General features: G+C 36.7%; 1 protein-coding gene across 1 annotated transcript in view; it reads left to right on the top strand.

The window, feature by feature from the left end:
- Positions 1-25,399, top strand: part of USF3 (upstream transcription factor family member 3) — a 37,125-nt gene extending 11,726 nt beyond the window's left edge. Inside the window, exons 2-7 of the mRNA XM_074301218.1 lie at positions 2,307-2,435; positions 4,020-4,084; positions 6,365-6,393; positions 11,060-11,142; positions 13,078-13,174; positions 16,704-25,399. Coding sequence (XP_074157319.1) covers positions 4,038-4,084; positions 6,365-6,393; positions 11,060-11,142; positions 13,078-13,174; positions 16,704-23,128 — 6,681 coding nt within the window. The 5' untranslated portion in view covers positions 2,307-2,435; positions 4,020-4,037 and the 3' untranslated portion in view covers positions 23,129-25,399. The remainder of the gene's footprint in view (positions 1-2,306; positions 2,436-4,019; positions 4,085-6,364; positions 6,394-11,059; positions 11,143-13,077; positions 13,175-16,703) is intronic.
- Positions 25,400-26,977: the final 1,578 nt, after the last annotated feature.

The raw sequence follows: 26,977 nt of genomic DNA, 5'->3' as shown, positions 1-26,977 counted from the left end.
TAAGATTTTTAAGTGCATAAAATAAAAGACATAGGATTACAAAGGAAACCTAGAGTAAATGAAAATGAACTGGACTTTTTTTCCTTATCCAAGTTCATGGACCTCTTTGAAATTTGCCCAGAGACCTCAGGAAAAGAACTCTGGGATGTACAACTTCAAAATCTCTGCACTCTAAATCTCAGTCTTCCACATCCTCACCTCATTTTAAGTAGTACTCAATAATCTGTATTTAGATATTTCACAGATTAGCTAAATGAACTCTTTTTGTAAAGGAAAGAATCTTTTGTTAATTAAAAATCTTTCTGCTTCTTGCCCCCATATATCCAGTACTGGTTTATATAATTTTTTTTTAAAGTATGCACACCAGCAGCAATCATTGACAGTGCAGTTCTCCAAATAATGGTATCATATCAGTTCTTAATGGTCAATGAGAAAATATAAAAGGGTACCAAAGCCAAGTGCTAGAATTCCACCTAAGAGAAACTAACTTGACCAAGTTAATTAGTAGTAAATTAGCACTCAAAAGCGTTTGACCTATTTTCACAGGAAGAATCCCAATCAGATGAAGACACCCTGTTCAGATTAACTCATAGAGCTGGTCTGTCAATACATAGCTTCTAAACCAGATGTTGCAGAAGAGTGAACTGTATTGAGGATTGAATAGAAGTTAGATAATGTATGGAATTGCTTTAATATACTGTACTTTTAATGACCATAAGACTCTTTCTAAAACAAAGAGCCATCTTTTCTGCACCAATATTTCGATGCTGTATCAACAAGCATTTATTTTTACATGGCTTTGAACTATTGAGTACCATAATGCAGGTCATCTGGATGTTAATTCAGAACCTAAGTAGGCAGCAGCATATTACCTGTGGAGAATTGCTCATAAGACATGACATAACAGTTGCATAAAGAAGCTATATAATCAGAAAAGCAAGTTGGTGGGTCACATAGCAAGAAAGAGATAATAGCTTGATGTGCGTATATTATCAAGTGACCTAGAGGAAGGATCCGAGTGGAGTCTCAGTGATGGATGTAAAGGATATCATGGGCCAGAGTCTTTGGATGAATTTTCATGAATGACTTAAGAGCTGTATTTTGAAGGGAATTTCTATCATAGATTGAATGAAAAATCAAAGTATTTTGTAGAATGCAGTACATTTCTGTGGTTTATCATTTTGTCTTTACCTTATTGTATTAATCTGAAGATTAAATATTATTGATTAAAATGTTTGGTTTATGGTATAATAAGTAGGCCACATTTATATAAGTACTTGAAGGTTTACAAAGTGATTTCATCCTTTAGCTCAACCCCTTTGCTCCATTTGTGATGTTTAGTGAGTGCATAACATGCCCATTTTCACTGTAGGCCTCTTCAACCTTTTAGTTTAACTTTGAAATTTTATAGAAGTTAGAACTTAGGACTTCTCCTGTCACAGTTGTAACATCCTTAATTGAAATTTGTCAGTCTTTCACAAATGACATATTAAGATTCTGATTCCTTTTATTACAGCTTACTTGAGATATATCAGTGAATAGATACCAATTTCCAGAAAATGTAGAGTAATATGTACGGACTGTTGTTAGGGAATGGTGGTAGAATGGTGAGCTAAAGACCTGTGTGATTTGTGGGGAGAAAGTCTTTGGAAAGTTTCACAGCCTATTCTGCCTATAATCCTCTTTTTTTCTTTGCTATACTGCCCAAAATCTCACCAATTCAAGAGGCCTTTTTGAAATGCAGCTGTTTCTGGGGAAGACTTTCATTTAGAGATTTAATAGTCATTTATTTAGTATCTATTCTGTACAGTGTATGTTCTGTGCTAGGTATATTAGCTCTTTTCAAGGAAAAAATAAAAAGATGTAGACTTGCCCTCAAGAAACTTCACTGTGGACAGTATGTAATTTTGTTTGTCGTTTTTTTTTTTTTTTTCTTCTGATCATTTCAACTGAATTTATTTCCACTGAGAAGGTGGTTTAAATTGTGAGTGGGATTAGAGAGTCTTGAGAATAATAGGTACCTCTGGGACAGGAAAGAATGAATGCCATTCAGAAGAAGATTATGGAAAGGATATAATAGAGTTTTCCAAAGATTTCTTTAGTAGCATAAGCACCTGAGGAGAACTTTGACCTTGTTTCTGAAGAAGGATGATATTACTCAAAAAGCAGTAATGTCTCCCAAGAAGTAAGGAAGAAGCCTTGGCAACCTACATGCCATCTTGGCACACCTGTATTTATCCTTATCCTTTATTTTCTTCTCAGAAATCCAGGAACTGTAAATATTCTTTTTTTTTTTCTCTTGATAGTAAGAAGAAATTATAATATATAGATAATCTCCTGATAGAAGATGATACATATGGATCAGAAACAGAAGTAAGAAGTTGGAAGCCAGGAATCCAAAGTGAAGAAATTCTGTGAGCCTTTGGATAAGAAAGGTGATCAAGTATCCTTAAATGCTAGGGATTATGATTCTCAAATGCATTGTTTTTAGGTGATTAGTATCTTCACAGATATTTGGCAAAAGTTGTAACAAGCTTCTGGAGATAGTTCTTGAGCACATCCTTCTCCTTGGGTCTGATTTATCTGTTTCTTTGTTGTTCAGTCATTTTCAGTTGTGTCCACCTCTTCATGCTCCATTTGGGATTTTCTTGGCAATGATACCAGAGTGGCTTGCTGTTTCCTTTCCCCCAATAATATTTTGTTTTTCCAAATACATGTAAAGATAGTTTTCATCATACATTTTTGTATAACTTTGTGTTGTTAATTTTTCTCCCTCTTTCCTTTGCTTACCCCACTTCTCCAAGATAGCAAGCAATCTGATATGGGTTTAAATATGTAGGTTTGCCATTTCCTTCCCTGGCTCATTGTACAGATGAGGAAATTGAGGCAAATGGAGTTTTAGTGATTTGCCCAGAGTCACACAGCTAGTAAATGTCTGAGGCCAGATTTGAATTCAGGAAGATGAGTCTTCCTCATACTCGACCCAATAAATCTAACCACTGCACCAACTAGCTGCCCTATTTAACCTTCAGGCAGGGACTCTCTTTCCAGCTTTCTTTAAGTGTTTGACTCAGAGAAATTTCTCCCTTTTCTGAATTCTTCTATGACTTAATGGTACTTCATTCTGGATACTTAACGGGGGAGTAGAACTTCAGTCATTTTTTTGCTCTTAAGACTGTTTTCCTCCTTTAAATACATCCTCCTTTATTTTTGTTTTATGTTCTACAGATCTAAGGCACAACTTGAAATGTTTTCAGAAAAAAAGTTTATTATTATTATTATTATCTATACTTGGAAAATTTAAACTGTAGTGGAGAGGGGACTGCTATTTTAACTTGTGCAGTACCCAAGAAAATGTCACAAGGAATGTAATGCCCTCTCTCTCTCTTTGTCTCTCTGTGTCTCTGTGTCTCTGTGTCTCTCTGTCTCCTTTCTCTGTCTTTTTCTCTCTCTGTGTCTCTGTCTCTGCTTCTCTCTGTCTCTTTGTCTCTGTCTCTGTCTCTCTGTTTTTGTCTGTCTTGGTGTATCTTTCTGTCTCTATCTCTGTCTCTCTCTGTCTCTCTGTCTCTCTCTCTCTGTCTCTCTGTCTGTCCCTCTGTCTCTGTCTGTCTGTCTCCTCTCTCTATTTCTTTGTCTCCTCAGTCTGTTTGTCTCTCTGTCTCTCCCCCTAAAAACTATTTGCCTTTCAAGGCTCAGTTTCACCCATTCTATGAAATTTTATTCAACTGATCTATCCTATAGAAATCTCTGCTTCTGAACTCTTCTGGTACTTGTTGACTTTATTTTTCATTTCACACTTAGCATATGTTACCTTGATTTTTCTGTTTACATCCTATTTTTTTAAACTAAGCATAAGCTCCTTAAAAATATTGCCTTATGACTCTGTTTGAAGCACTTGGCATAGTTCCTTTCCTAGAATAGACATGCAGTAAACAGTTATTCCAATTCAAGTTGGTTTTCTGAGTTGGAAAGTTCTGGAAAGTTTTTAATTGTCATTGTATCTTTTCACATCCTTCCAGGTCCTCCTCTCTGTAACCATGCCAGAGATGACAGAAAATGAAACTCCTACAAAGAAACAGCACCGGTAAGAACTAATGTGGAGACAATATATCGGGTAGCCAGGCTAGTAATTTAGTTCTTTTCAGAAACCACTTATTTTATTTTTCTCTTCAAATTCTTTTTTATTCGTGCCATTTGTTTGTGTATCAGTCATTTTCCCTTTGTATTTACCTCCTTTGAGCTGCTGAATTCTTGCTTGTGACAAAGAAAAATATTTAAGCAAAACTAACTGCCAATGTAATTGTATCTGACAGTACATACCACATTCTGTCTCCATAGTTCTCCACATCCCTATCATTCCTACCAAAAAATAGAAGGTGTTGAGAAATTAATTTTTGCTTAATTGCAAATATTTGCTCGTTTTATTTTAATTTTTTAATTAGTTTAATTTGCTCTCTAGAGCTCTATGCTAAGTACCTAGTGAAAGAACTTACTTTTTCTTAAAAGGTTTATAATATGCACAAAAATAAGTAAATATTGAATGATGGAGAATAATATTAAAATAATTGAGAATACTAACATTTAGAAGCGGCAGAGAAAGTTTCATAGAGCAGATTGCACCTCAACTAAACTTTGACTAAAGATAAGACTACAGGGAGAGTTTAGGAGAGAGCACATCACCAGCCTGGGAGATAGGTAGCTTGTGTAAATACATGGGGGAGGAGAGACAGAAGGAAGGTCTAGTTTAGGGAACATAACAGTCATCCAGTTTGACCATAATACAGATTTGTGAAATGATGTGCCATAAACTAAGGACTAAAAAATTAGATTCTAGAGAGCCTGAGAGATCAAACAGGAGAGTTTGGATTTTATTCTAAAAAAAATAGAGAGCTGTTGAAGGTTTTTGAGCCCCGGAGCAACTTGAGCAAACCCAGGCAAAGGAGTCAAAGAACCTGACTTATTTAGGGGGCCATGTGAGTGACAAAAAGCAGACAGAAGTATGACGGTAGAATCAGCAGCATTTGGCAAGATTGGGTATGAGGATTGGCCCTGAGATTTTGAACCTGGACAACTGCAAGGAGCATGATAGATTCAGTTTTGAACATGCTGAGTTTGAAATGCTGATGAAATTTCTAGATGGAAATATCCCGAAAATAGTTCCAGGACTAGGATTTCATAGGAAGATCACAATTCATCTGTTGATTTGATTGCCATCTACATATGAGTGATAATTGAACCCTTAGAATCAGATGAGATCACTTGGGACAGAAAAGCAGGAAAGTACAGTTTAGGGGAAATAATAGATTATTTTATAATTCTCGTGTAGATGTTGATTTTTATAACATGAAACCTATTAATTTTGATGCCATGAAAACCATTATTATTTTTCTTTTGAAATTTTTATGAACACAAGTGGAATAACAAAAATGGATAGATGGCCATATTTTCACCTACTTCATTTTTATTCATAGCCTTGTTTTTGTATCAAATGCTAGTGAACATTGGTATAACAGTACTCTATCTCATGTTTATTTTTTATTTAAGTCTTTACTTATGCATAGAACAAGCTGTTTGACTGTCTGATTTCTTTTTAGGTCTGAGGCAACATTTGCTGATTTAAATAGTTTATATAGATATTTTATCTTATTGCAGCCAATTTTTGCTTCTTTAGCATATTTTTCTTAGAACTTTTTTGGTTTTAAGCCCCTGTGCCATTTTTCTGCCTAGAATTAAGATGCAGATGTTGTTACTATTATTTTTCTCTTTTTTGATCAACTAGCAAGTTGTGTTTATTATATTATTATTATAATATAATATATATTTCTTATATATATTACATTATGTACTATAATATAATAATATAGATATTATATAGCAAAAGGAGGAATCCAGTCCTTAAGTTATTTGGCTTCAGACATAGAATGGCAACTTGTGACATTCATGTTGAGGAGACACAAGGATCTTTTATGAGTGGCAGATAAATTGGTTGTTTCTATTGTACTCTTGTCACTTGTGTGCGTCTTATTCTTACTCATTCCCCTCCCACCTCAACCCCCCAAAAGGTTAGATGCTTATACACACATGAATAGACTCATTCTTGCCTAAGGCTCACCCTAAGAACAGGCATTATGAATTTATGACAAATCCCTCGATTAAAGTTTCTCTTCCTGTGAATTTTTGGGACATGAGAATCCTTCCTCCTTCCCACAACATTGTGACTTCTATTTCATTTTGAAATTTGGAAAGCAATTTATCTTAATTTTGGCTTGTTCCTTACTTGGCAAATAAGATATTCATTTATGTGATTTGCTAAAAATCTTTGCTTATTATTTTTATGCAACCTATTTTATATTTTTTCTTACAGAAAGAAAAACCGGGAGACGCACAATGCAGGTAGGAATTTAAGAGTTTCACTTTTATATTTGTTATTTTCATCCTCTGAATCAAGTTATTGACTTTGGAAGGCAGGTTTTTATACTCTGAAATCTAGGAAAATTGTTCATTTAGTCATAAAAAAGTACAATTTCCTGTAGTTATTATGAGAGATTTATAATAATTAAATTATTAATGTTCCTTTGTAACAATTAATTATTATAAATGACTTTAAAGTGTCAAGGAAGAAAAGAAGACTCTGCTTAACCTACTTCTGATGCACTATTTCTTTAAATACTGAAATCCAAAGGCTCATGAAGCTCTGCAATCCTTCATTTCCAATGACTTAGATGAATAGTATCAATTGAGACAATCCCACAGTAATTGAAAGGCATATATATATATATATGGAGGGAAAGGAGTTTTAAAAAATGTATATCTTAAATGGAAATTTCTGAGTTGATTGTGCTTATACTTATAATGTTTCAAGCTAAGTAACCTTTTATTTACATCATTGTACAGAGCCAGAAGAAACTTTTTTTTTTCTTAAGGGTCCTCTCATTCCATTGAAGACCTAGGAAAATCTTCTTTTATAGGGAAATGTGTGAATGGCCCAAAAGGAGATTACTCCTCTCCAAACAGAGATATATCTTTCGTGTTAAAGACTTTGGACTTTAATCATATGTCCTGTTATTGCTTAAAAACATCAACAACAATGTTTGAAACTAGGGAATGGGGAGAAAAATAAAGATTTCTCATTATTTCCCCTCATCTTCATCAAAATAAAAAAGAATGTATAATAGATAGAGAACCAACCTTGAAACCAGGTAACTAGGGTCTAAGTCCTCTCCTGGTTCTGTGACTTAATATTTTAGAGCCTCCAACGTCTCTGATCAGTGAGTCAGCAAGGATTTATTGAACACCTTCTGTGTGCCAGGCACTGTGTGATTTAATCTCTGGGAATACAAAGAAAGACCAAAGATAGTCTTCTACCTTTAAGGGGGCAAGTAATATTAAAACAACTGTGTACAAATAAGATAGATAGATAGATAGATAGATAGATAGATAGATAGATAGATAGATAGATAGATTAATACTAAACAAAGGATTTTCTAGCTCATAAGAAGCCACTGGAATCTTTTAAATAGGGTCAGACCTGTACTTTATGAAGTGGGAGAAGGAATAAGCACTTGTATAATCTCTGTAATTGTTTTTCATTTGTACTCAAAGATGTGCTGATGTTGGAGTCAGCATTCTGTATGTTCAACTGTGATTGATCAGACTAGTACAAACTCAGAAGGCTCTCCCGCATGTCTAGCCCAAGTCATCCACTTGAACAATAAGGAATAGATGTCTCCAGATTTGTGCACCTCATTTTTCCTTTGTGTTTTGCTCACAGAGCACAGGACCTTTGATTGGGCATGTCATGTTGGGCAGTCCTGGGCCAGGATCTCCAGTGTCTTAGAATCGATACTGAAGTTCTTCAGAGAGACCTTGAGAGGGTCCTTGTCTGTTTTTTCTGACCTCTGTGGGAGTTCTCTGAGTTGTAGGTACATTTGGCATTCGGGCCTGTGGCCAGCCCATGTCTGTTGTGTGCACTGCAGCAAGGGCCGAATGCTTGGCAGTTCAACTCAGGAGAGCTCTCAGGATCTGTATTTGATCTTGCCTGGTGATCTTCAGAATCTTCCTGAGACACTTCAGATAGAAGCAGCTCATTTCCTGGCATGGTGTTGGTAGACTATCCAGGTTTCCCAGCCATTCAACAATGAGGTCAACCCCATGGCTCTGTAGACCTTCAGTTTGGTGGGCTACCTAATAGCTCTTGTTTCCCATGAGTCCATTTGGAACCTCCCAGACACGGAAGTGGCTCTGGAAATGCATGCATCAAATTCATCATGTGTGTGGGCTTTTCTGGAAACTAAGCATCTCCTGTGTACCAGGCACTGTGCTAAGTAATTTACCAGTATTGTTCCATTGATGCTTACCACTATCCTGGAAGATAGATTTTTGTCATTATTCCCATTTTATAGTTGAGGAAATTGAGGCAACCACGTTAAGTGACTTGCCCAGGGTTACATAGCTAGTGTCAGAGATCAGATTTAAAGTCAGGTCTTCTTCTTGCTAGCACTCTGCTCATTGTGCCACCTAGCTGCTTCCTCAACGTGGCAGGTCACCTTGCCAGCTGAGTGAAGGATGGCATGGAAAGAAGAGAGACTTGAAGTGAGAAGACCAACCAGCATGCTATTTGAGAGGATGAGATCCTGAGTCAACATAGTGGAACCATCAGGGGAGAGAATTCAAAGGATTTTGAATTGGTAACTGATGATGAGAGGGAGAGAGTAAAGAGCTGAGGGTAACAGCCAAGTTATGAGCCTTTGTGATTGGGAGCAGGATGGAACCCTTGATGGTCAAAGAGAAGTTTGGAAAAAAGGGTTTTGGGGGAAAGATAATGAATTCAGTTTTTCTTTTCTTTCTTTTTAAAATAATAATAGCTTTTTATCTTTCCAAAATACATGCAAACATAGTTTTCAACATTCACCCTTGCAAAATCTTGGTGTTCCAAATTTTTCTCCCTTTCTCCCTCTTTCCTCCCTTCCTCTGGACAGCAAGTAATCCCAGTATAAGGTAAACATATATAATTCTTCTAAACATATTTCCACCTTTGCCATATTGTGCAAGAAAAATCAGATCAAAAGGGAAAAAAATGAGAATGAAAAAAAAACAAACAAGCAAACAATAACAAAAGGTGAAAATATTATCCACATTCAACCTCCATAGTCCCCTCTCAGAATGCAGATGGCTCTCACCATCATAATTCTGTTGGAATTGGCCCAAGTCAGTCCATTGTGGAAAAGAGCCATCTCCATCAGAATCTATCATCTTCTTGTTGCTGTGTACAATGTTCTTTTGGTTCTACTCACCTCACTTAGCATCAATTCATGTAAGTTTTTCTAGGCTTTTCTGAAATCAGCTTGATGAATTCAGTTTTCAACAGTTGAGTTTTTAGGTCTGAATGTCCAATAAGTAATTGGAAATAGGAGATTGCAAGTGAGAGGCCAGGGTTGGATGCCAACCTGCAATCTTAGAAGGAATTTTCCTCAAATGGGAATTCCCTGCGTCATTGAAATTGTTGTCTAGTTCTTAGCCTTATCCCTTTAAAAAAAAAATCTTTTCCTAAATATCTTCTCTGCATCCATTGCCAGGGAATTCGGGGAAAATCAATAGAATGTTTCATTTATACTGTGTTGCTTTGATTTCTAGCTATGTAAATTTATTGCAGTTGGTAGGGATACTGTGGAGCTGCCTTACTCTAACAGCAATTTATTTGGAGAAGTAATTAGAGGCTAGTTAATAATTTGATGTTCTCAACTATAGATCAGGAGGCAACAAAGATATCTACTATAAAACAGACATAGTTACCTGTTATGATAGGATCCATGTTTTCTTGACTCAGTGTTAAAGTTCCCTGACTTCACTGACTTCATTGACTTTTTCCTTCCATTCAGCCGGATTGGTGTCTGCTTTCGTGGTGCAGCCTCTCAGACTTAGAAGTTCTTAGAAACATTATTACTAAAGAGGTGGATTTTATTAAAGGTATTGACAAAAATTGATATTTGTGATGTTACTTCTCTGAATTTTCATGCAATTAAAGAAATTCAGAGTTTCCATTATCATATAGAAAATGAGTATTATATATTTTCCTCCAACGTTGGACAGCCCGATTTTGCTGTATTCTCATATGATGGTTTCTTAATTCAGTTACAGAAATAACATCACAGAATTTTATATGGAAGTGATAAGAATGCTCCAGGCCTAGAGTGGACAGGCAGTACTGATCTCATGGAGAAGGGACAAGTCTAGAAGCAGAAATCATTTGGTTGTTTTAAGCCATGTGCAATAAGCATTTCTCCACATTATTGATTATCTAGTTAAATATCTTTTTAAATCAGATTGTTATATCTAGCATGGCAGCTAACAGATAAAATGTTTTAAAGTTTGTGATCCTTGGATAAAGCTGTGCAAGTTCCTGATGTCTTACTTTGATTTTGGGCTCCTGAGATTCACAATTTGTTAAGGTGTTTATTAATTGTTAGTTTTGAAAGAAAATGCCACATAACAAATAGACTAGTGAATGTAGAATATCAATACAACCATTCTTTCTTTTTGTAATTTTTATTTGTCATTTCTGTCTTCTACTATGCCTTGATATGTATAAACTTCTTAAAGATCACATAAAAAAGAGTAGCTGTTCTTCTGTTTATCCAACACAAACTCTTTAAGAGTTTAAAGGGCTCTCAGAGACTCTATAGCCCAATTAGTGCCTGATCAAGAATGCCTTCTGTGTGGGTAGTATTAAGAATACCAGACTTGAACTTCAGAGACTTGAGTTTGTATCTTGACTGATGCTAATTGTGTGACTCTAGACAGCTCTGCTAATTAACCTCCCAAAGACCCAGTTTCTCATGCGTTAAAAAAAAAAAAAAATTTGGGGATAATCTTACTTGTACTACCTATTTCATAGGCTTGAAATGACAGAAAAGCTCTTTGTAAACCTTTGACTAGTACAAACATGTCTTAATAGTCATTTCTTCAAGATTTCCTTATCTAGATAGGAAATAAGGTTAGACAGCATCTATTCAACATATGATATTTCATTACTTCTGTGGTAACCTTTCTTTCTGTTTAGTGGAGAGGCATCGAAAGAAGAAAATTAATGCAGGAATCAACCGAATTGGAGAACTCGTACCATGTTCACCTGCACTGAAGCAGGTAAACAGTTACTTATGCTTACATTCATTGCTCAGGAAATGCTTCAGTTGTTCCTTTATACTTTTGGACCATTTCTTATCATTAGAATAGGTCCTCTCTTAGAGATTATGATGCTTGAGCTATTTGAGTAGTTGTAATTATTCTTTACCATTTATAGAAACAAAACACCCAGAATTTTGTCTTAAGTTACTAATTTTCATGACTGTGCCCTTCTTCACCACTTAAATACTTTGTCTCCTATTAATTTGAATTTGTACACATTGTTTACAATTATCTTTAGTTGTTTCATGTATATATTGTCTCCCTAAATATGTTTGAGAGAAAGCAATATGTTCTTATTCCCTTTTTTCTCTACAAAATACACAGTGAATTGTTGAGAGCTCCCTCATATGGTTTCTGTCCTGTCAGGTCCTGGTCTAGGTATTCACCTCTTGGTTGTCCCCAAGGACAGGTGCAAGGGAGGAACTATGACCCCGCTTCTCTCTCCCTTCCCACCCCCATTCCTCTAAATTCCAAATGGAACCCAGTCTTTGGCACCTGAAAGCAAGAGTGGATAAAATTCTGGAATCATTATGGAGAAGAGCTGTAGATGCCTTCCAGATGACTCCTTTTCTCCATTTTGGACTCTCCACTGCTGCTACATGCAGACTGTTCTTACAAACTTATTTGTGATGTAGAAACTTGTGGGCAGTCAACCAGAGGGGATTGGAAGGTAAACTTCATTAATTGTTTATGTGCCTATTTGCATACACCCTTGTAAAATAAAATAGCATGATTTTACCCATCTTATATTAAAATGAATGCTTAGGATTATATAGCAAATCTCTGCTAGGGATAATTATTAAAATTTTAGTTTACTTGGTTTGAGTTAAGAAAAATCCCTCTTTGCCTAAGAATACTTACTGTGTACATTTTCCTAAAGTCCAAGATTTAACTATAAGTGAGCTAGGGCAGTAATGGGAAAGTGCTTTTCACTTATGTAACATTTGAATACATTATTGCATTAGATCATCACAATCACTTTGAAATAAATAATACAGAGGAGGCAGTTAGATGGTACAGTAGATAGAGTGCTGGCCCTGTTTTCAGATGGACCTGAGTTCAAATCCAGCCTCAGACACTTAACACTCACTATCTGTGTGATACTGGGCAAGTTACTTAACCCCAATTGCCTCCCCCCCCCACCACTCCCCCAAAAAGAAAGAGATAAATAATCAGGATATCACAAAAGTCTTGATGCATTTTTAAGCTTAATAGTTTTAGTAACTTAAAACTTCACTGAGACTATATTACAGATATTGCTGCTTTCTTTTTTTTTCTTTTTTACAAATAATGGAATTGGAGCTCAATGAAGCTAGATTAATTTATCCAAAATCACTTATCTGGTTAGAAGCTAAGTCAGAATTTAAAACTTTATAATCTGAAGGTGCTTTCCACCACATTGTGATGTCTTTAGTAATTATGAATCACCTACTATGTACTGTATATTGTGTTAATAAGTCTTTGGGATATAAAGATAAAAAAAGACATAGTCATTCTTATGGAGAGGTTTTTGTAGTGGCGTTGAGGTGTTGAAACCTAATTAATGCTTATCAGAATATCTCAACACTTCAAGATATTTTGATATAAGACATAATTGAACTGAGATAATCTAGGCATAGAGAAAGTTAGGGTATGACACTATCTTTCTTTAGGGAAATTTTTTTTTAAGTATATTGGAGAATAAATTTATAATGGTGATTACACAGATATAACAACATGAAATGTATTGGGGTTTGATTGGTGGCATTGTTTTAAAGCTATGAATAGACTACATTTTCTGACATATTTGTTTAGAACTAATGTAAGCCTACTTTTAGAATTTTGTGACTATTTCTTACCATTTAATTTTTTTTTTTTATGAAAATTTTTTTTAAATTTGGGTTTCTCTGGCAGAGCAAGAATATGATCCTGGATCAAGCCTTTAAGTACATAACAGAATTAAAAAGGCAAAATGATGAACTCTTACTTAATGGAGGAAACCATGAACAAGGTAAATATATACATTTCTTTCAAATGTATATACATTCAGCCATAATTTTCACCTCTTTTCTACTTTACATCTATCACGGTTTCATTATTTTTACATAATCAGATGGGTAGTGAATATTCTCTAGGTTTTTGCAAATTTTCTTAAATAGTAATAAACTAGGAATACTTATTTCTTCTTCTTATTGTATATCTTCCAGTTAGGGCAATGCCAGAAGGTTGTAGGGCAGATTCTGCTTAGTTTAAGTTGAAACCAGGATCAGTTATTATGACTGCCTACTCATATCTCCTCACATGACTCTTAGGGACAGAAATAACTGATACCTCATGATGCTGTAGAAGTGACCAGCAGTTTTTGGAGACCACACTAGCAGAGCCCAAGCTCTACCTACCTATTTTTATACTTCTACAATTTGTAAAAGCTTCAAATTTGAGCCTGACCGTGGATTGTACAACTAACATCGTAAAGTGTGGTTAGGCTCCTTATCAAAAGGATGTCCACAAGGGATGTCTTTTTTGGGTCATGGTAACTCATGGAAACCATCTATAAGAGCATAAAAAAGTTATATTGCTATCTGTATCAGTGGAAGAAACTTATTAAATGATTTAATTATTGTGTTTATAAGAAATGTCATACTTTCTGACTTTTGAAATAGAGGTGATTTTTACTATTACAAAACAATTTCAATTTATCCACAGAGAGAAAAAAAAATTATTGATTGCTAAAACGATTTGCCTAGGAATGGGGAAGATTAACCTGGCAGACAAGTTTAGATTGGACCTGCATTTGGAGCTTTGATGAGAACAAAAAGGAAGTCTGTTGTGGTTGCAAATAGTCCAGTTGGCCAGCTATTGATTTAGGTGGGAACAGGAGGGAGAATTTTCCCCTGTGGTAAATGTAACGTTGGACTTTTAAACAAGTTTTAGTACCTCTCCTACAGGAAAGTAAGATCAAACTCCAAATTTATAAGTGGTCAGTTGTGAAGTAGTAATAGGAAATATCAGATGTAGTGGTGGTGTTGCCTTTTTTTCTTTTAGTTCTTCTAGTAAACCAATCATCTATAAAAGGTAGAATTTACACGGAACCTTTCAGCTTACAAAGTGGATATCTTTGCACCAACCCTATAAAATAGTAAATATAATTATGCACATTTTACAAACTAGGAAATTGAAGCACAAAAAGATAGAGTTACAGTGATTTGTAGTGAAATTTAAACTTGAAAATAGGTTCTTTAATTCTTAAGTGACTTTCTACTTTCCAGCAAAACATTTTGTACACAATTCTCATATTTCATATTCCATTTTTAATTTGGTTAACAATTTATTCCTTTCTTTTTGTAAGTCTTCTATAGCATCCATGCAATGGACTAGGATATTAGAATAACTTTTTTGGTTCTTTTACTGTTTCATTATACCAGTTCAGCTGTTAGGCTGTCTATTATCTCTTTACTGGGATACCTCCTTTTAGCTATATATAGAACACACACTCTAGGAATTTCATTTGATATATGCAAAGGTGGAAAGCCATCAAAGTTAGTATAGTATATGACTCAGATAGAGGTAGAAACAAGGAAGAGAAGCCCTTGATTAAGATTCTATCTTAATGTACGCCTATGTTGTCAGCCAGAAACTAATTAAACTTCCATAAATATCCATATATATTGACTCCTTATGGGGAGTTAGTGAAAATTTCTGTAATACTATGTAGCTTTCTTTCTTTTGTGCTGGTTACTGCTAAAGATGAGTGTTTTCAAATTGATTTACAGTAGATATTTAACAGTAATAAGTACTATTCCCTCCTTTACCATCCTTGTCTTTGAGACTCAGCTGAGGTGCCACTTCCTTAAAAGAACCTTATCTGTATTCCTTATAGGTTATTTCTTTTTCTCACTCCTCAATTAACCTTGTATTTACTTAACTGCACCAATCCTAAAGAATTAAACTCTTCGGTAACAAGGACCATTTTATTTTTAATGCCAAAAACATTAGTAATAAGAAAATTCAGTTCAGCAAATGATTACTAAATGCCTGCTGTGTATAAGGTATTGGGTTAGGCTCTGAGACTACAATATTTTTGTTTCAAAGACAAGGCTTCAAAGAGAAATAAAGAGAGACAGATGGACAGAGAGACAGAGATGGAGAGAGAAATAGAATGACAGAAATAGAGAGGGAGATACATCAAGGTTTTGATCAGGAATCAGTTCCTATTCTAATTTGACTAGATTATAGATTGTGTCAAGGGAAATTATGTGAAAAAAGATGAGAAAGGGAGGTAAAACTTTAAATGCCAGGCTAAGGAATTTATATGTCTTCCTTTGAACAATAGCTTTATGGAAGATTGTTTGAAGAAGAGGGAAGTTAGAAAGAGAGAGACCAATTAGGAGGTTATTAAATAGTCTAAGATATAGTGAGAGCCTGAACACTAGTTCACTAAGATTTTGTTAAAGAAATGGAGATAACTGTAAGAGATAGGAGGGCAGTAGAAGTTTTAAGTCTTAGTAATTGAGTAGTAAGAAGAATGAGGGGAGAAAGAATTGGGGATAATTGCATATATATATGAAATGGATGATCACTTCAAGAGAAAGAGATTAGGACTGGGGATAGAAAGATGAAGAAGATAGACAGACATAAAAAGAAAAAGATAAGACATTGAGATTCAGGAATCATCTGTATAGAAATGAGGATTGAAGTTAATGAACACAGCTATGCCAGTAATAGTTCTGTGTTCCAAAGAGATTGCAAAACAGGGGAAAGGACCTACAAGAAGAGGGGAGGAAGGAAGAGAGAAAAATTTAGAACTCATAATCTTGTAAAAATGACTGTTAAAAGTTGCCTTAAATATATTAGGAAAGATATTACAAAAAGAAATTCATGGAGGAGATATAAACATAATAGCTAACCTATAGCACTCTCAAGTTTGCAGAGTTCTTTGTAAACATTGTTTGCTTTTAGTTTCCTTACAACTATGAGTGAAGTATCATTATTCCTATTTTCAGATGTAGATACTGAAACTCAGAGAGATTAAGTGACTTGTTCCTCATCATACAGTTATGAAATAGTAAGCAGAATTTGAACCTAGAACAAATTAAGCCATAATGATAGCCTCTAAACTGTTGACAAGTTGCTTTCTTGTCAAGAATTAAACCTCACAGAGGCAGACTAAGAGAAATTGGCATTTTTCCGAAATGGTAAATGACTTGCCTTGTATTCGCCCGTGGTAGGATCATAAGAACATAGATTTAGAGCTAGAAGGAACCTTATACATTCATCTCATTCAATGTCCTCATTTTATAGGTGAAGAAACACAGGCTCCTAAAAGTTCTATGGCAAGTAATAAGTGGCAGAGGCTAAGTTGGATCCTAGTTCTCTGCTGGCCAAATCTAACCCTCTAATTTATTAAGATTCCCAATACTGTAGTGAGGAATTCCGAGCAATTCACATTGGCAATTTCACTAAATTGTATTTTGTATTCCTAAGATTATCCTAAATTGACATTCATAATTTATTCTTATAAATTTTTTTAAATTTTGTAGCTGAAGAAATTAAAAAACTGCGGAAACAGCTTGAAGAAACCCAAAGGGAAAATGGCCGCTACATTGAATTACTGAAAGCAAATGACATTTGCCTATATGATGACCCTACAATCCACTGGAAAGGAAATCTCAAAAATGCAAAAGTTTCTGTCGTTATTCCAAGTGATCAGATTCAGAAGAACATCATTGTCTATTCAAATGGAAGTCAACCTGGTGGAAACAACCAAGCGACAGCTGTTCAGGGAATTACATTTAATGTTGGTCATAATTTACAAAAACAGACAGCTAATGTTATGCCAGTTCAAAGGTCTTGCAATCTGGTGACTCCTGTGTCCCTTTCTGGAGTTTATCCCCCTGAAAATAAGCCATGGCATCAGACTCCAGTTTCCTCCTTGACTGCTAACCAGTCTGTTCCTCTTTGTCTTCCTGCTACCATTCCTGCTCAGAACATTCTTGAAATTTCCACCTCAGAAAATGAGTCAAGTGTGCTTAATTCTAACAGCTCGCAGATAAGTGTTCCACCTGGATCTGAATCTAACCAACAAAGTTCATCAAGTATGCCACTAAGTGGGCAGAATGTTTCTGAAAGCAAAAATGGACAAGAGAGCCCCAAGTTACCCAAGAGACCTGTGTCCTGTACTACCAGCATTCCCCCCAGCACTTCTGTACTTTCCTTTCAAGTGCAACCTGGAAATAAATCCTGTCTAAGTTTACAGGATTTTAGAAGTGATTGTCAGGACAACTTTGTGGTACCAGTTACTGATACAGCTTGCTCCCAACCTCTGAGACCTTCAGTTCCTAGGAATTCCTCTCCAGTGAACATTAGTAAGAACACAGACTTAACAAGCAGTGCTGGTGTAGAGGTACCTTCTGTTGCTCTAGCAGTCAAGGCTACAACTGCTATAAGCACAGTCTCTGCAAGCCATTTAGACAGCAGTTGGTCTCTTTCTTGCTCTTTGCCTTCTTCAAGTGTTAGTGCTTCTGATTTGAAAAACATAAGCAGCCTTACTCGCATCCCCTCATCTGGAAACACACAGACAACATGGACTACATTGCAATTAGCAGGAAACACTGTTCAGCCTTTAAGCCAGACACCATCCACTATTGTAACCCCAATATTAAATGAACCGGGCAGTAGTACATCAGCTACCAACCACAATAGACACATGGCTACATGTGTTTTGAATGGCTTGAATGGCTCATATCCTTCAGATGGACAGCAGGTTGAGCAAGTAGTTGTGACTTTACCTTCTTGTCCATCTTTACCTATGCAGCCACTACTTGCTCAACCACCAATTAAAACTCAACCTCCCCCAAATATCCTTCCATATAATTCAACAATGCAAGTAATTCAGATGGCTCAGCCAGTTGGGTCAGCTGTTAATGCAGGTTCAGCTAATCAGAATGTTATCATTCTTCAGCCACCCAGTACCACGCCGTGCCCAGGAGTTATGAGAGCCGAAGTTCCCAGTCAAACAGTTGGTCAACAGATAGTGATTATACAGGCAGCTAATCAGAATCCTTTGCCACTTCTCTCTGCTCCACCTCCTGGTTCTGTCCGTGTCTCTGTTAATGGAGCCAATCCTGTAGTAGTGTCTAATAATTCAGTACAAAATGTTTCAGCTCCACAGACATTTGGAGGAAAACACCTCGTCCATATATTACCGAGGCCTTCATCATCATCATCGAATTCTACACAAACTTTTTCTGTTACAATGTCAAATCAACAGCAGCCTCAGACTATTTCTTTAAATGGACAGTTATTTGCTTTGCAACCTGTAATGTCCTCATCAGGAGCTACAAATCAAACCCCTATGCAAATCATTCAACCGACCACCAGCGAAGATCCAAATACCAATGTTGCCCTGAATACATTTGGTGCTTTGGCCAGCCTCAATCAAAGCATTTCGCAGATGGCTGGGCAAAGCTGTGTACAATTGGCTATTGGCCAGCCTGCCAATCCTCCACCTGCTACTACTAGTCGGGTCACCCCAGTTAACTGTGTTTCATTACCAACTACTGCAGCATCTCCTCTAACTACTGATAACATAGCAGTTCTATCCAACACTGCTAATCTTATGAACACTTCTCCAGTGAAAGCTCTAGCTAGTTTACCTTCTAATGTGAAATCAAAAAGAGTGATCAAAAAGCCAGGCTCCAAAAAACATGTAGCTAACAAATCAGCATGCCCAGTGAATCCCACTAGGGATTCAGGGAAATTAGATTGTGCCAACACAGAAGGATCAACTCCGCAATCATGTGCTGATGGGCTGCTAGAAAGCCTACCTGTGGCATTAACTCCTGCTGCTGAATCTCAAGCAAACAGTGTGAACACCTCTGATTCTCACTCCTTTGAAGGTGTCAATTCTGAACCTGTAGTGTCAGAGTCTCATTCATTAGAGGTGTCACATTCACCCTCCCAAGAACCCATTACAAGTGAACATTTTGTTTTGACCTCACCAGATCCCAGAGATTCTGTGTCTACTTTGCAATCGGGAAGATCTCAAAGTAAGCCAGCAACTAGTCCTGAGGTGTCAGACTCTTCCAGGACCTGCGTTTCATCTGGTCTCTTGATTCCCTCTCCAAGTGATCCACATATTTTGGTTTCTCAGATTCCTGGATCCTCATCCACCCAAAGCACCACAAGTACCAGTGGTGCTTCCGGAGTGGAAATTATTGCTGAGCCATGTAGACAGGATTCGTCAGCTGCAGTGCAAGCCACAGGTTTATTAAAGGGACATGGTTTGACTGCATTGCTCTCTGACATTACAAAGGAAAAAGAGGGTCAGAAAACCCCTCTTTCGGTTCAAGTGGACCATCCCAACTTTCCTTCAGAGAACTCTAAAATTGTTGGATCAAGTATTGAATTGCCTCAGAAACAGGAGCTATTACTAATGAATGGTGAAAGTGGGAATTTATCACAGCATCATTCCTGTATTCCTGATCAAGAGGCCATTAATAGCTCTTTGCTTGCCAGCAGGCAGACAGACTCCCCCATGTCAACCAGCTCTGGGAGTAGTCGTGGTTTCTCAGTTGCATCCATGCTTCCTGATACTACAAGAGAAGATGTTACCAGCAGTACCTCAGCTAGTACATGCGACAGTTGTACCTTTGCAGAACAAACTGATATAGTAGCACTTGCAGCAAGAGCTATTTTTGATCAAGAGAACCTTGAGAAAGGAAGAGTTGGTGTCCAGACTGATATACAGGAAACTACTTCCAAGTCATCTGAAGCATCATCTTTAGAGGGAGAGCAGCCTTTCAAAACCCAGGCAGCAAAGGAGAATACTACAGGACAGGTAGAAGCAACAGTAAATGAATTTAGTTCCCAGGATCCCGTTCAAGCAAATGTGGATAGGTCTCTTGAAAAACCAAGTTGTTCAGTGTCAACTGAAACATCACATGCCTCTATACAGGTTTCAACTTCTCAGTCACCAAGCATTTCTAGTTTAAGTGTTAATAATCTTATCCATCAGAGTAGCATCAATCATCCTTTAGTTAGCTGCTCAGAGCAACCAGCTATTCCTGCAACAGTGAATCTCTCAGTTTCATCTAGTTCCTATGCCACTCAACCTCCTGAACCATCTCTAATGACTGAATATTCTCAAGACCAGTTAAATGCCATGACTAATATACCAAATTCACAAATTCAAGAATCACACTTAAAGTCAAGTCATGAAAGTCGTAAGGATCCTGCCAAACGTCCTGTTCAAGATGATCTTTTACTTTCTACAGCCAAAAGGCAAAAACATTGTCAGCCAGCACCCCTCAGACTTGAAGGTATGTCCCTAATGAGCCGGACACCTGACAGCATTGCTGATCAAACTCAAATGATGGTTGGTCAAATCCCTCCTAACTCTTCAAACTCAGTGGTATCTGTTAGTAACCCAGGGCATGTGGATGACCTTTCTCGGTTATTCCCACCCAATAACAACTTTGTCACACCTGCTTTGAGACAACCTGAAGTTCAGTGCAATTCACAGCCTTCAATGACTGAGCAGCAACAAAGCCAGGCAGGAAGTCAACATCTGCAGCCCTTGCAGCAGCAACATGTACCTCCTGCTCAAGGCATATCTCACCTTCATAATAATCATCCGTACTTAAAGCAGCAACAGCAAGCAGGGCAGTTAAGAGAAAGACATCACTTATATCAACTGCAGCATCATGTACCTCATGCAGACAGTTCCATTCATTCACAGTCTCATAGTGTGCATCAGCAGAGGACTATACAACAGGAAGTTCAAATGCAAAAGAAGAGGAATCTTGTCCAGGGAACTCAAGCCCCTCAACTTTCCATACAGCAGAAGCATCATGGAAGTGACCAGTCACGACCCAAGGGTGGGCAGCCTCACCCCCACCATCAGCAGATGCAGCAACAGATGCAACAGCATTTTGGAAATTCCCAATCAGAAAAAAGCTGCGAGAACCCTTCAACAAGCCGTACTCACCATAACCACCCACAAAACCATCTAAATCAAGACATTATGCATCAACAACAGGATGTTGGAAGTAGGCAGCAAAGTTCAGGAGTTTCTTCTGAGCATGTAACTGCACACAATCCAATGCAAAGACTTATGCCACCCAGAGGGTTAGAGCAACAAATGGTATCCCAGCCAAGTATTGTAACGAGGTCTTCAGATATGACCTGTACACCACATAGGCCAGAAAGAAATAGAGTTTCAAGTTATTCTGCAGAGGCACTCATTGGGAAAACTTCATCTAATTCAGAGCAGAGAATGGGCATATCAATTCAGGGTCCTAGGGTTTCAGATCAGCTTGAAATGAGAAGTTACCTTGATGTTCCAAGAAATAAGGCTTTAGCCATTCATAATATGCAGAGTCGTGTAGATCATACAGTTGCCTCAGAAGTTCGTCTTTCTGACTGTCAGACATTTAAGCCAAGTGGAGCTAGCCAACAGCCCCAGAGCAATTTTGAAGTCCAGTCCTCAAGAAATAATGAAATAGGTAACCCTGTGTCATCACTGAGAGGCATGCAATCCCAGGCCTTTCGAATTAGTCAAAATAATGGGCCACCTATTGACCGACAAAAGAGATTACCTTATCCACCAGTTCAGAGCCTTCCAGCTGGAAACACCATTCCTCCAAGGGACAATGAAAATGCTTGTCACCAGAGCTTTATGCAGAGTTTGCTTGCCCCTCACCTCGGTGATCAAGTCATTGGGAGCCAACGATCAATCTCAGAACATCAGAGGAATACACAGTGTGGCCCATCTTCTACCATTGAATATAATTGTCCTCCGGGCCATGAGAGCATCCATATTCGAAGAGAAAGTGAAACTCAGAATAGAGAAAGCTGTGATATGTCTTTGGGTGCTATTAATTCCAGAAACAGTTCTTTGACTATCCCTTTTTCAAGCTCTTCTTCCTCAGGGGATATTCAGGGTCGAAACACAAGCCCCAATGTTTCTGTACAAAAGTCTAATCCCATGAGAATGACTGAAAGTCATGGAACCAAGGGCCACATGAATCCCCCAGTTACTACTAATATTCATGGGGTAGCACGGCCAAGTCTGCCTCATCCAGCTGTCTCTCATGGGAGTGCTGATCAAGGACCTCCTTCAGTTCGCCAACCTAATTCTTCAGTTACCCAGAGATCAAGGCATCCCCTACAGGATAGCAGTGGTGGTTCCAAAATCCGTCAAGCTGAAAGGAATCGTTCTGGAAACCAAAGACATAATAATGTCTTTGATCCTAGTCTTCCCCACCTCCCTCTGTCTACCAGTGGCAGTATGATTATTGGACGTCAGCAGTCTTCTACAGAGAAGAGAGGAAGTATTGTTCGTTTTATGCCTGATAGTCCCCAAGTGTCTAATGAGAGTGCGGCCCCAGACCAACACACTTTGTCCCAAAATTTTGGATTCCCGTTTATTCCAGAGGGTGGTATGAATCCACCAATAAATGCCAATACTTCTTTCATTCCACAGGTTACTCAGCCCAGTGCCACTAGGACTCCAGCACTCATCCCAGTAGATCCCCAGAATACACTGCCTTCTTTCTATCCACCTTATTCACCGGCTCACCCTACGTTGTCCAATGATATTTCAATCCCTTATTTTTCCAATCAGATGTTCTCAAATCCTAGCACAGAAAAGGTAAACAGTGGAGGTTTAAATAACCGATTTGGAACAATATTATCTCCTCCCAGGCCTGTTGGATTTGCTCAACCAAGTTTTCCTCTTCTCCCTGATATGCCACCAATGCACATGACCAACTCTCACTTGTCCAATTTTAACATGACATCTTTGTTTCCAGAGATAGCCACTGCTCTTCCTGATGGCTCAGCAATGTCTCCTTTGCTTACAATAGCAAATTCCTCGGCGTCTGACTCTTCCAAGCAGACCTCAAACAGACCTGCCCACAATATAAGCCATATTCTAGGTCATGATTGCAGTTCAGCAGTCTAAACACTGATAAAAACTAAATGTGATGGGTGAGATTATGTATTTGTTTATATGTATCTATATGTATCTATATGTATATATATTCACATGTGCATGTGTGTATAGTTCATTTTCTGTTATCCACAATAGGGAAGCAACAGAGATAATCCAAAAAAGAAAAGTGACTTATTGAAAGAAATTACACTTAATCTTGAAATGCACTATGACTTTTCCCCACAGTGGATTTCTCAAGTTTCAGTTAGAGTGCTTTGTATTTCTTGGGTAAAAATCAACTGATATTAGACATAGGTTAGCCTTGTATTGGGTAAAAGGGAGCCCATTGTCAAAGCCTATTTTTCTAGATAATCCATAGATAGTAAAAACATTATGGCTAGTGACCAAATTCTGGCTGATATCCATAATGAAAGAACCATGAACAAATATGTGAATAATTGTACTTATTAAATTCCTTCCTCCCTCTATCCCCTCAATAATTGGTTTAAGAAAAAAGTTATTGCCTTCATTTGTAAAGCTCCAGGAAATTAAAAATCATTTGGATTTCATAAGTCTTGCATTTCAAAACAGGGAGCCAAATTCAGTAGACACTTAAAATATGTTTACTCCTGAAGTCAAAAGCCTTTATTTTGATATTATTAGCCTCAGCAATAGAATATAACTAGAGCTAGAAGGAACCTTATAGTTTATATCTTACCAACCCTCTCATTTACACAAGAGGAGATTAAGGGCCACTAATTTTCCCAGATTTTTAAAAAAAATCCATGTTTGAATTTGTAAAGTAGTGATATTCCATAAAGGCATAAATCCTCAGTATATACTTGATTAATTAGATTCATCATTCTGTTTGAACTTATTTCCTTTGTATTTATTGATCATTAGTTCCTGTTAATGATAATATATTGAATTTCATAAGATTGGTTGAATTTTTCATTTCTCAATTGAGAAATATTTTCACATTACATAATGAATAGAGAGCCAGCTCTGAAGGTAGAAGGATCTAGATTCAGGTTTCGCCTTTGACATATACTTGTGACCATTGGCAAGTCATTTTAACCTCTCAGTATTTTAGGCAACTCTCTTAAGACTATAAGTTGTTGAAAGTTACTGATCCTCATTGGAAGAGGGAGTTACCTCATCTCTTTGTACCTTATATGATTAAAATTACAGGTCTAATCTGTCCTTATTGATTCATATCCTATCCCTATCCCTTTTTGGTTTCTCTAAACAATGATGCACTTCACAGTAGAACTACACAGAATTCTCTTTTGGGAATTTACTAACCTTTCCTGCTGTGGATGTTAAGGAATTTAATCCTCATTTGGAAAGACCATTATCTTTGTATTTTGAAAGAAAATATATACAAATGTACATACACATACAGGCTTATATGCAGAAACTGGATAATTAGTAGGTCTGCCTCTGTACAAATCTATTGGTTGGAACCTGCTAAAGGAATGAGAAAAGGCTTTTAAAAAGTTTATTGGGTAAAAAAAATGCCTATTTCAGAAACATAATTTAGTATGGCTAATTAACAAAGAAATAAATTACCATGTTCACTCATAATTTCCCTGGCCTTTTTAGCAGGTATTTTAGTGCTACAACAAAGTAAATTGGTGATAGGGAGTGGCTTGTGGTTAATTATTCCCACTGCTATGGTAATGGGGTGAACCTAAGGGACCACAGCTTCTACAGAATATTTTTCTCCCCTTAGAAGATTCTCTGAAGTTTTGGACAGGGCAGTTTATCCTTGTTAATACCTCTTCTAAAGACTCTTTCATCAAAAGGGTCATTTGTGCCTCTTTAGCTGCTCTGGTCAAACTCAATTGCTTTTGCCACTTGGGAAAGCAGCCTCCTGGGTAGGGGGGGAGATTTTAGTTGTTGTGAAGGTTAAATGAGATAATGTTTGTGAAGCTTTTTGTAAACTTTCCTAAACACAAGCTATTATTTTCCATTTTCTCAATCCTATATTTTCTCCATAATACAAGGATGGAATAGGTATGTGTGAACTTAAGGGCAATGGATAGATGATGAATATAGTTAACTGTAACAGGAAGGAGGACAAGATATGTTTTTAAATTTATTTTCACATGTAAATCCTTAAAATCAAACTTATCAGCTTCCATTTGCCAGTTCAAAAAGTGAGCAGGTTTTGGAATATATAGACCATATGTGAATATGCACTTCTCTACAATCATTTAGGACTATTCAAAGCCTAAAAGGTAAGCAGAATAGCTATAAATTTAAGTAGTAGCTAATTAAGCTGCTTTTTTTTTTTTTTTTTTTCTAAAAAGTCCTCAAAATCCAGAAATGTTCCCAAGTACCTTCTAACAAGCTTATTGATTTATTCAACTCAGGTCTGGCCAGAGGTACTTATTCGTTTGCATTACATTTAGCTTTAAGTATGTAGCTATTTTGATTTTTGAGTGACCCTAAATCTCTCTATTTTGTCAAGGCCTAACCTTTCCCCAATTATCTCAAAAATGATGTGATCACAAATGGAGGGGAAGGGTTTTCCCTGTTATGAGCTGTTTTACTTATGTTTATGTGCTTACATTTATCTCGATTCTATGGGGAACATTCTAATTGAGGGCTCAAATCTAAAAGTAAATTGTGTATTTAACATATATTAATGTACATGTTCTTATTTGGATTTGAAAACATCAGTGCCTATGGTCATATATTGAAGCAGTATTAAATATGTGATATACAAGTCTTGGCAATTGATTTTGTAAAAATGAGTGATTTGATATTAGCTAATTGTCCATTGAAGTTTTGGGGCAAGGGAACATGTATGGGTTATTTTTCTGGACAAAAGATTGTAAGCTAACAATTGATTTATTAATTCAGAATTGGAGATTGAACTCAGTTCTGGAGATGATTTTATAATCTCTTTATCATTCAAGGTTAACTAATTCCAAGTCAGTAGTTGCCCAGGGAGATGATTATCCTTTAACTCATGGATTTATTTATTTTTTTTTGTCTTTGTTTCAGTATTGGTTTAGAAATTGCTTATGGAAAAATTAACATTGAAATGTTTCATTTTTCTTAAGTATAGCTATCTTTTAATGGAATGGAAAGTTGAGATTTCGGTTTGTGTGTAATTTTTATGTAATTGTCAAAGATGAAAGTACTCATGTTTGATACCATCATTGACTTTGTCACACAACAAGTTAATGAAGGTGCAGGGAAGATGGTCTTTTATGATGATTATGCTTTTCTTTTTTGGTGGAATATTTGGGAGTATGAGACCTGTCCCTATTTTTCAAAATAATGAGTGAAAAGTCAGTGATGAATTTGCTTTGTAAAACATAACATAACTGAACTGTGAAAAAAAAAAAAGAGAATTGGAAGCTGGGTTTGGGGAAAGGCAGAACATTCCTTTGCCAACAAATCTCAGTCATGTAACAATGCTTATGCCGAACTGGAACCAAAATGAATTCTTTAAGTCATCTTACTTGAAATATACAAAACATTTATGCATTTTAAGGGAATTATTATTTGTCTTCAATATTTTAACTATTTGCATATGCCTTCTTAGCTGTTTCTATAAAGAGAGTGAGACTAAAATCCAGCTTTAATATTGTGATAATATAATGGAATCTGAGTGCAGTTTAAAACATTGGCAAAACAGGAACTCCAAAAATGTTTCTGTTCATCTTTCCCCTTTCTGTCCTGATACATGGGTGGGCATACTTTTTCTTCCCTTACCATTCCATGTCATGTGAATGGCAATCAGTTAGCCTAGGCATTCTCATAGCAGAATGAAGCTTTCTTTTGCCATAAAAAGGCCATTGGCCTGATAGTTTATAGAGGTGGTGTGCTATATTCTTAGATCAGTGATTTCCAATATCTGGT

Source organism: Sminthopsis crassicaudata, chromosome 3 (genome assembly GCF_048593235.1).
Source record: "Sminthopsis crassicaudata isolate SCR6 chromosome 3, ASM4859323v1, whole genome shotgun sequence".
NCBI classification, from domain to species: Eukaryota; Metazoa; Chordata; class Mammalia; order Dasyuromorphia; family Dasyuridae; genus Sminthopsis; species Sminthopsis crassicaudata.
Note: the sequence above shows the minus strand (reverse complement) of the source record. Positions and strands in the feature narration are given on the sequence as shown.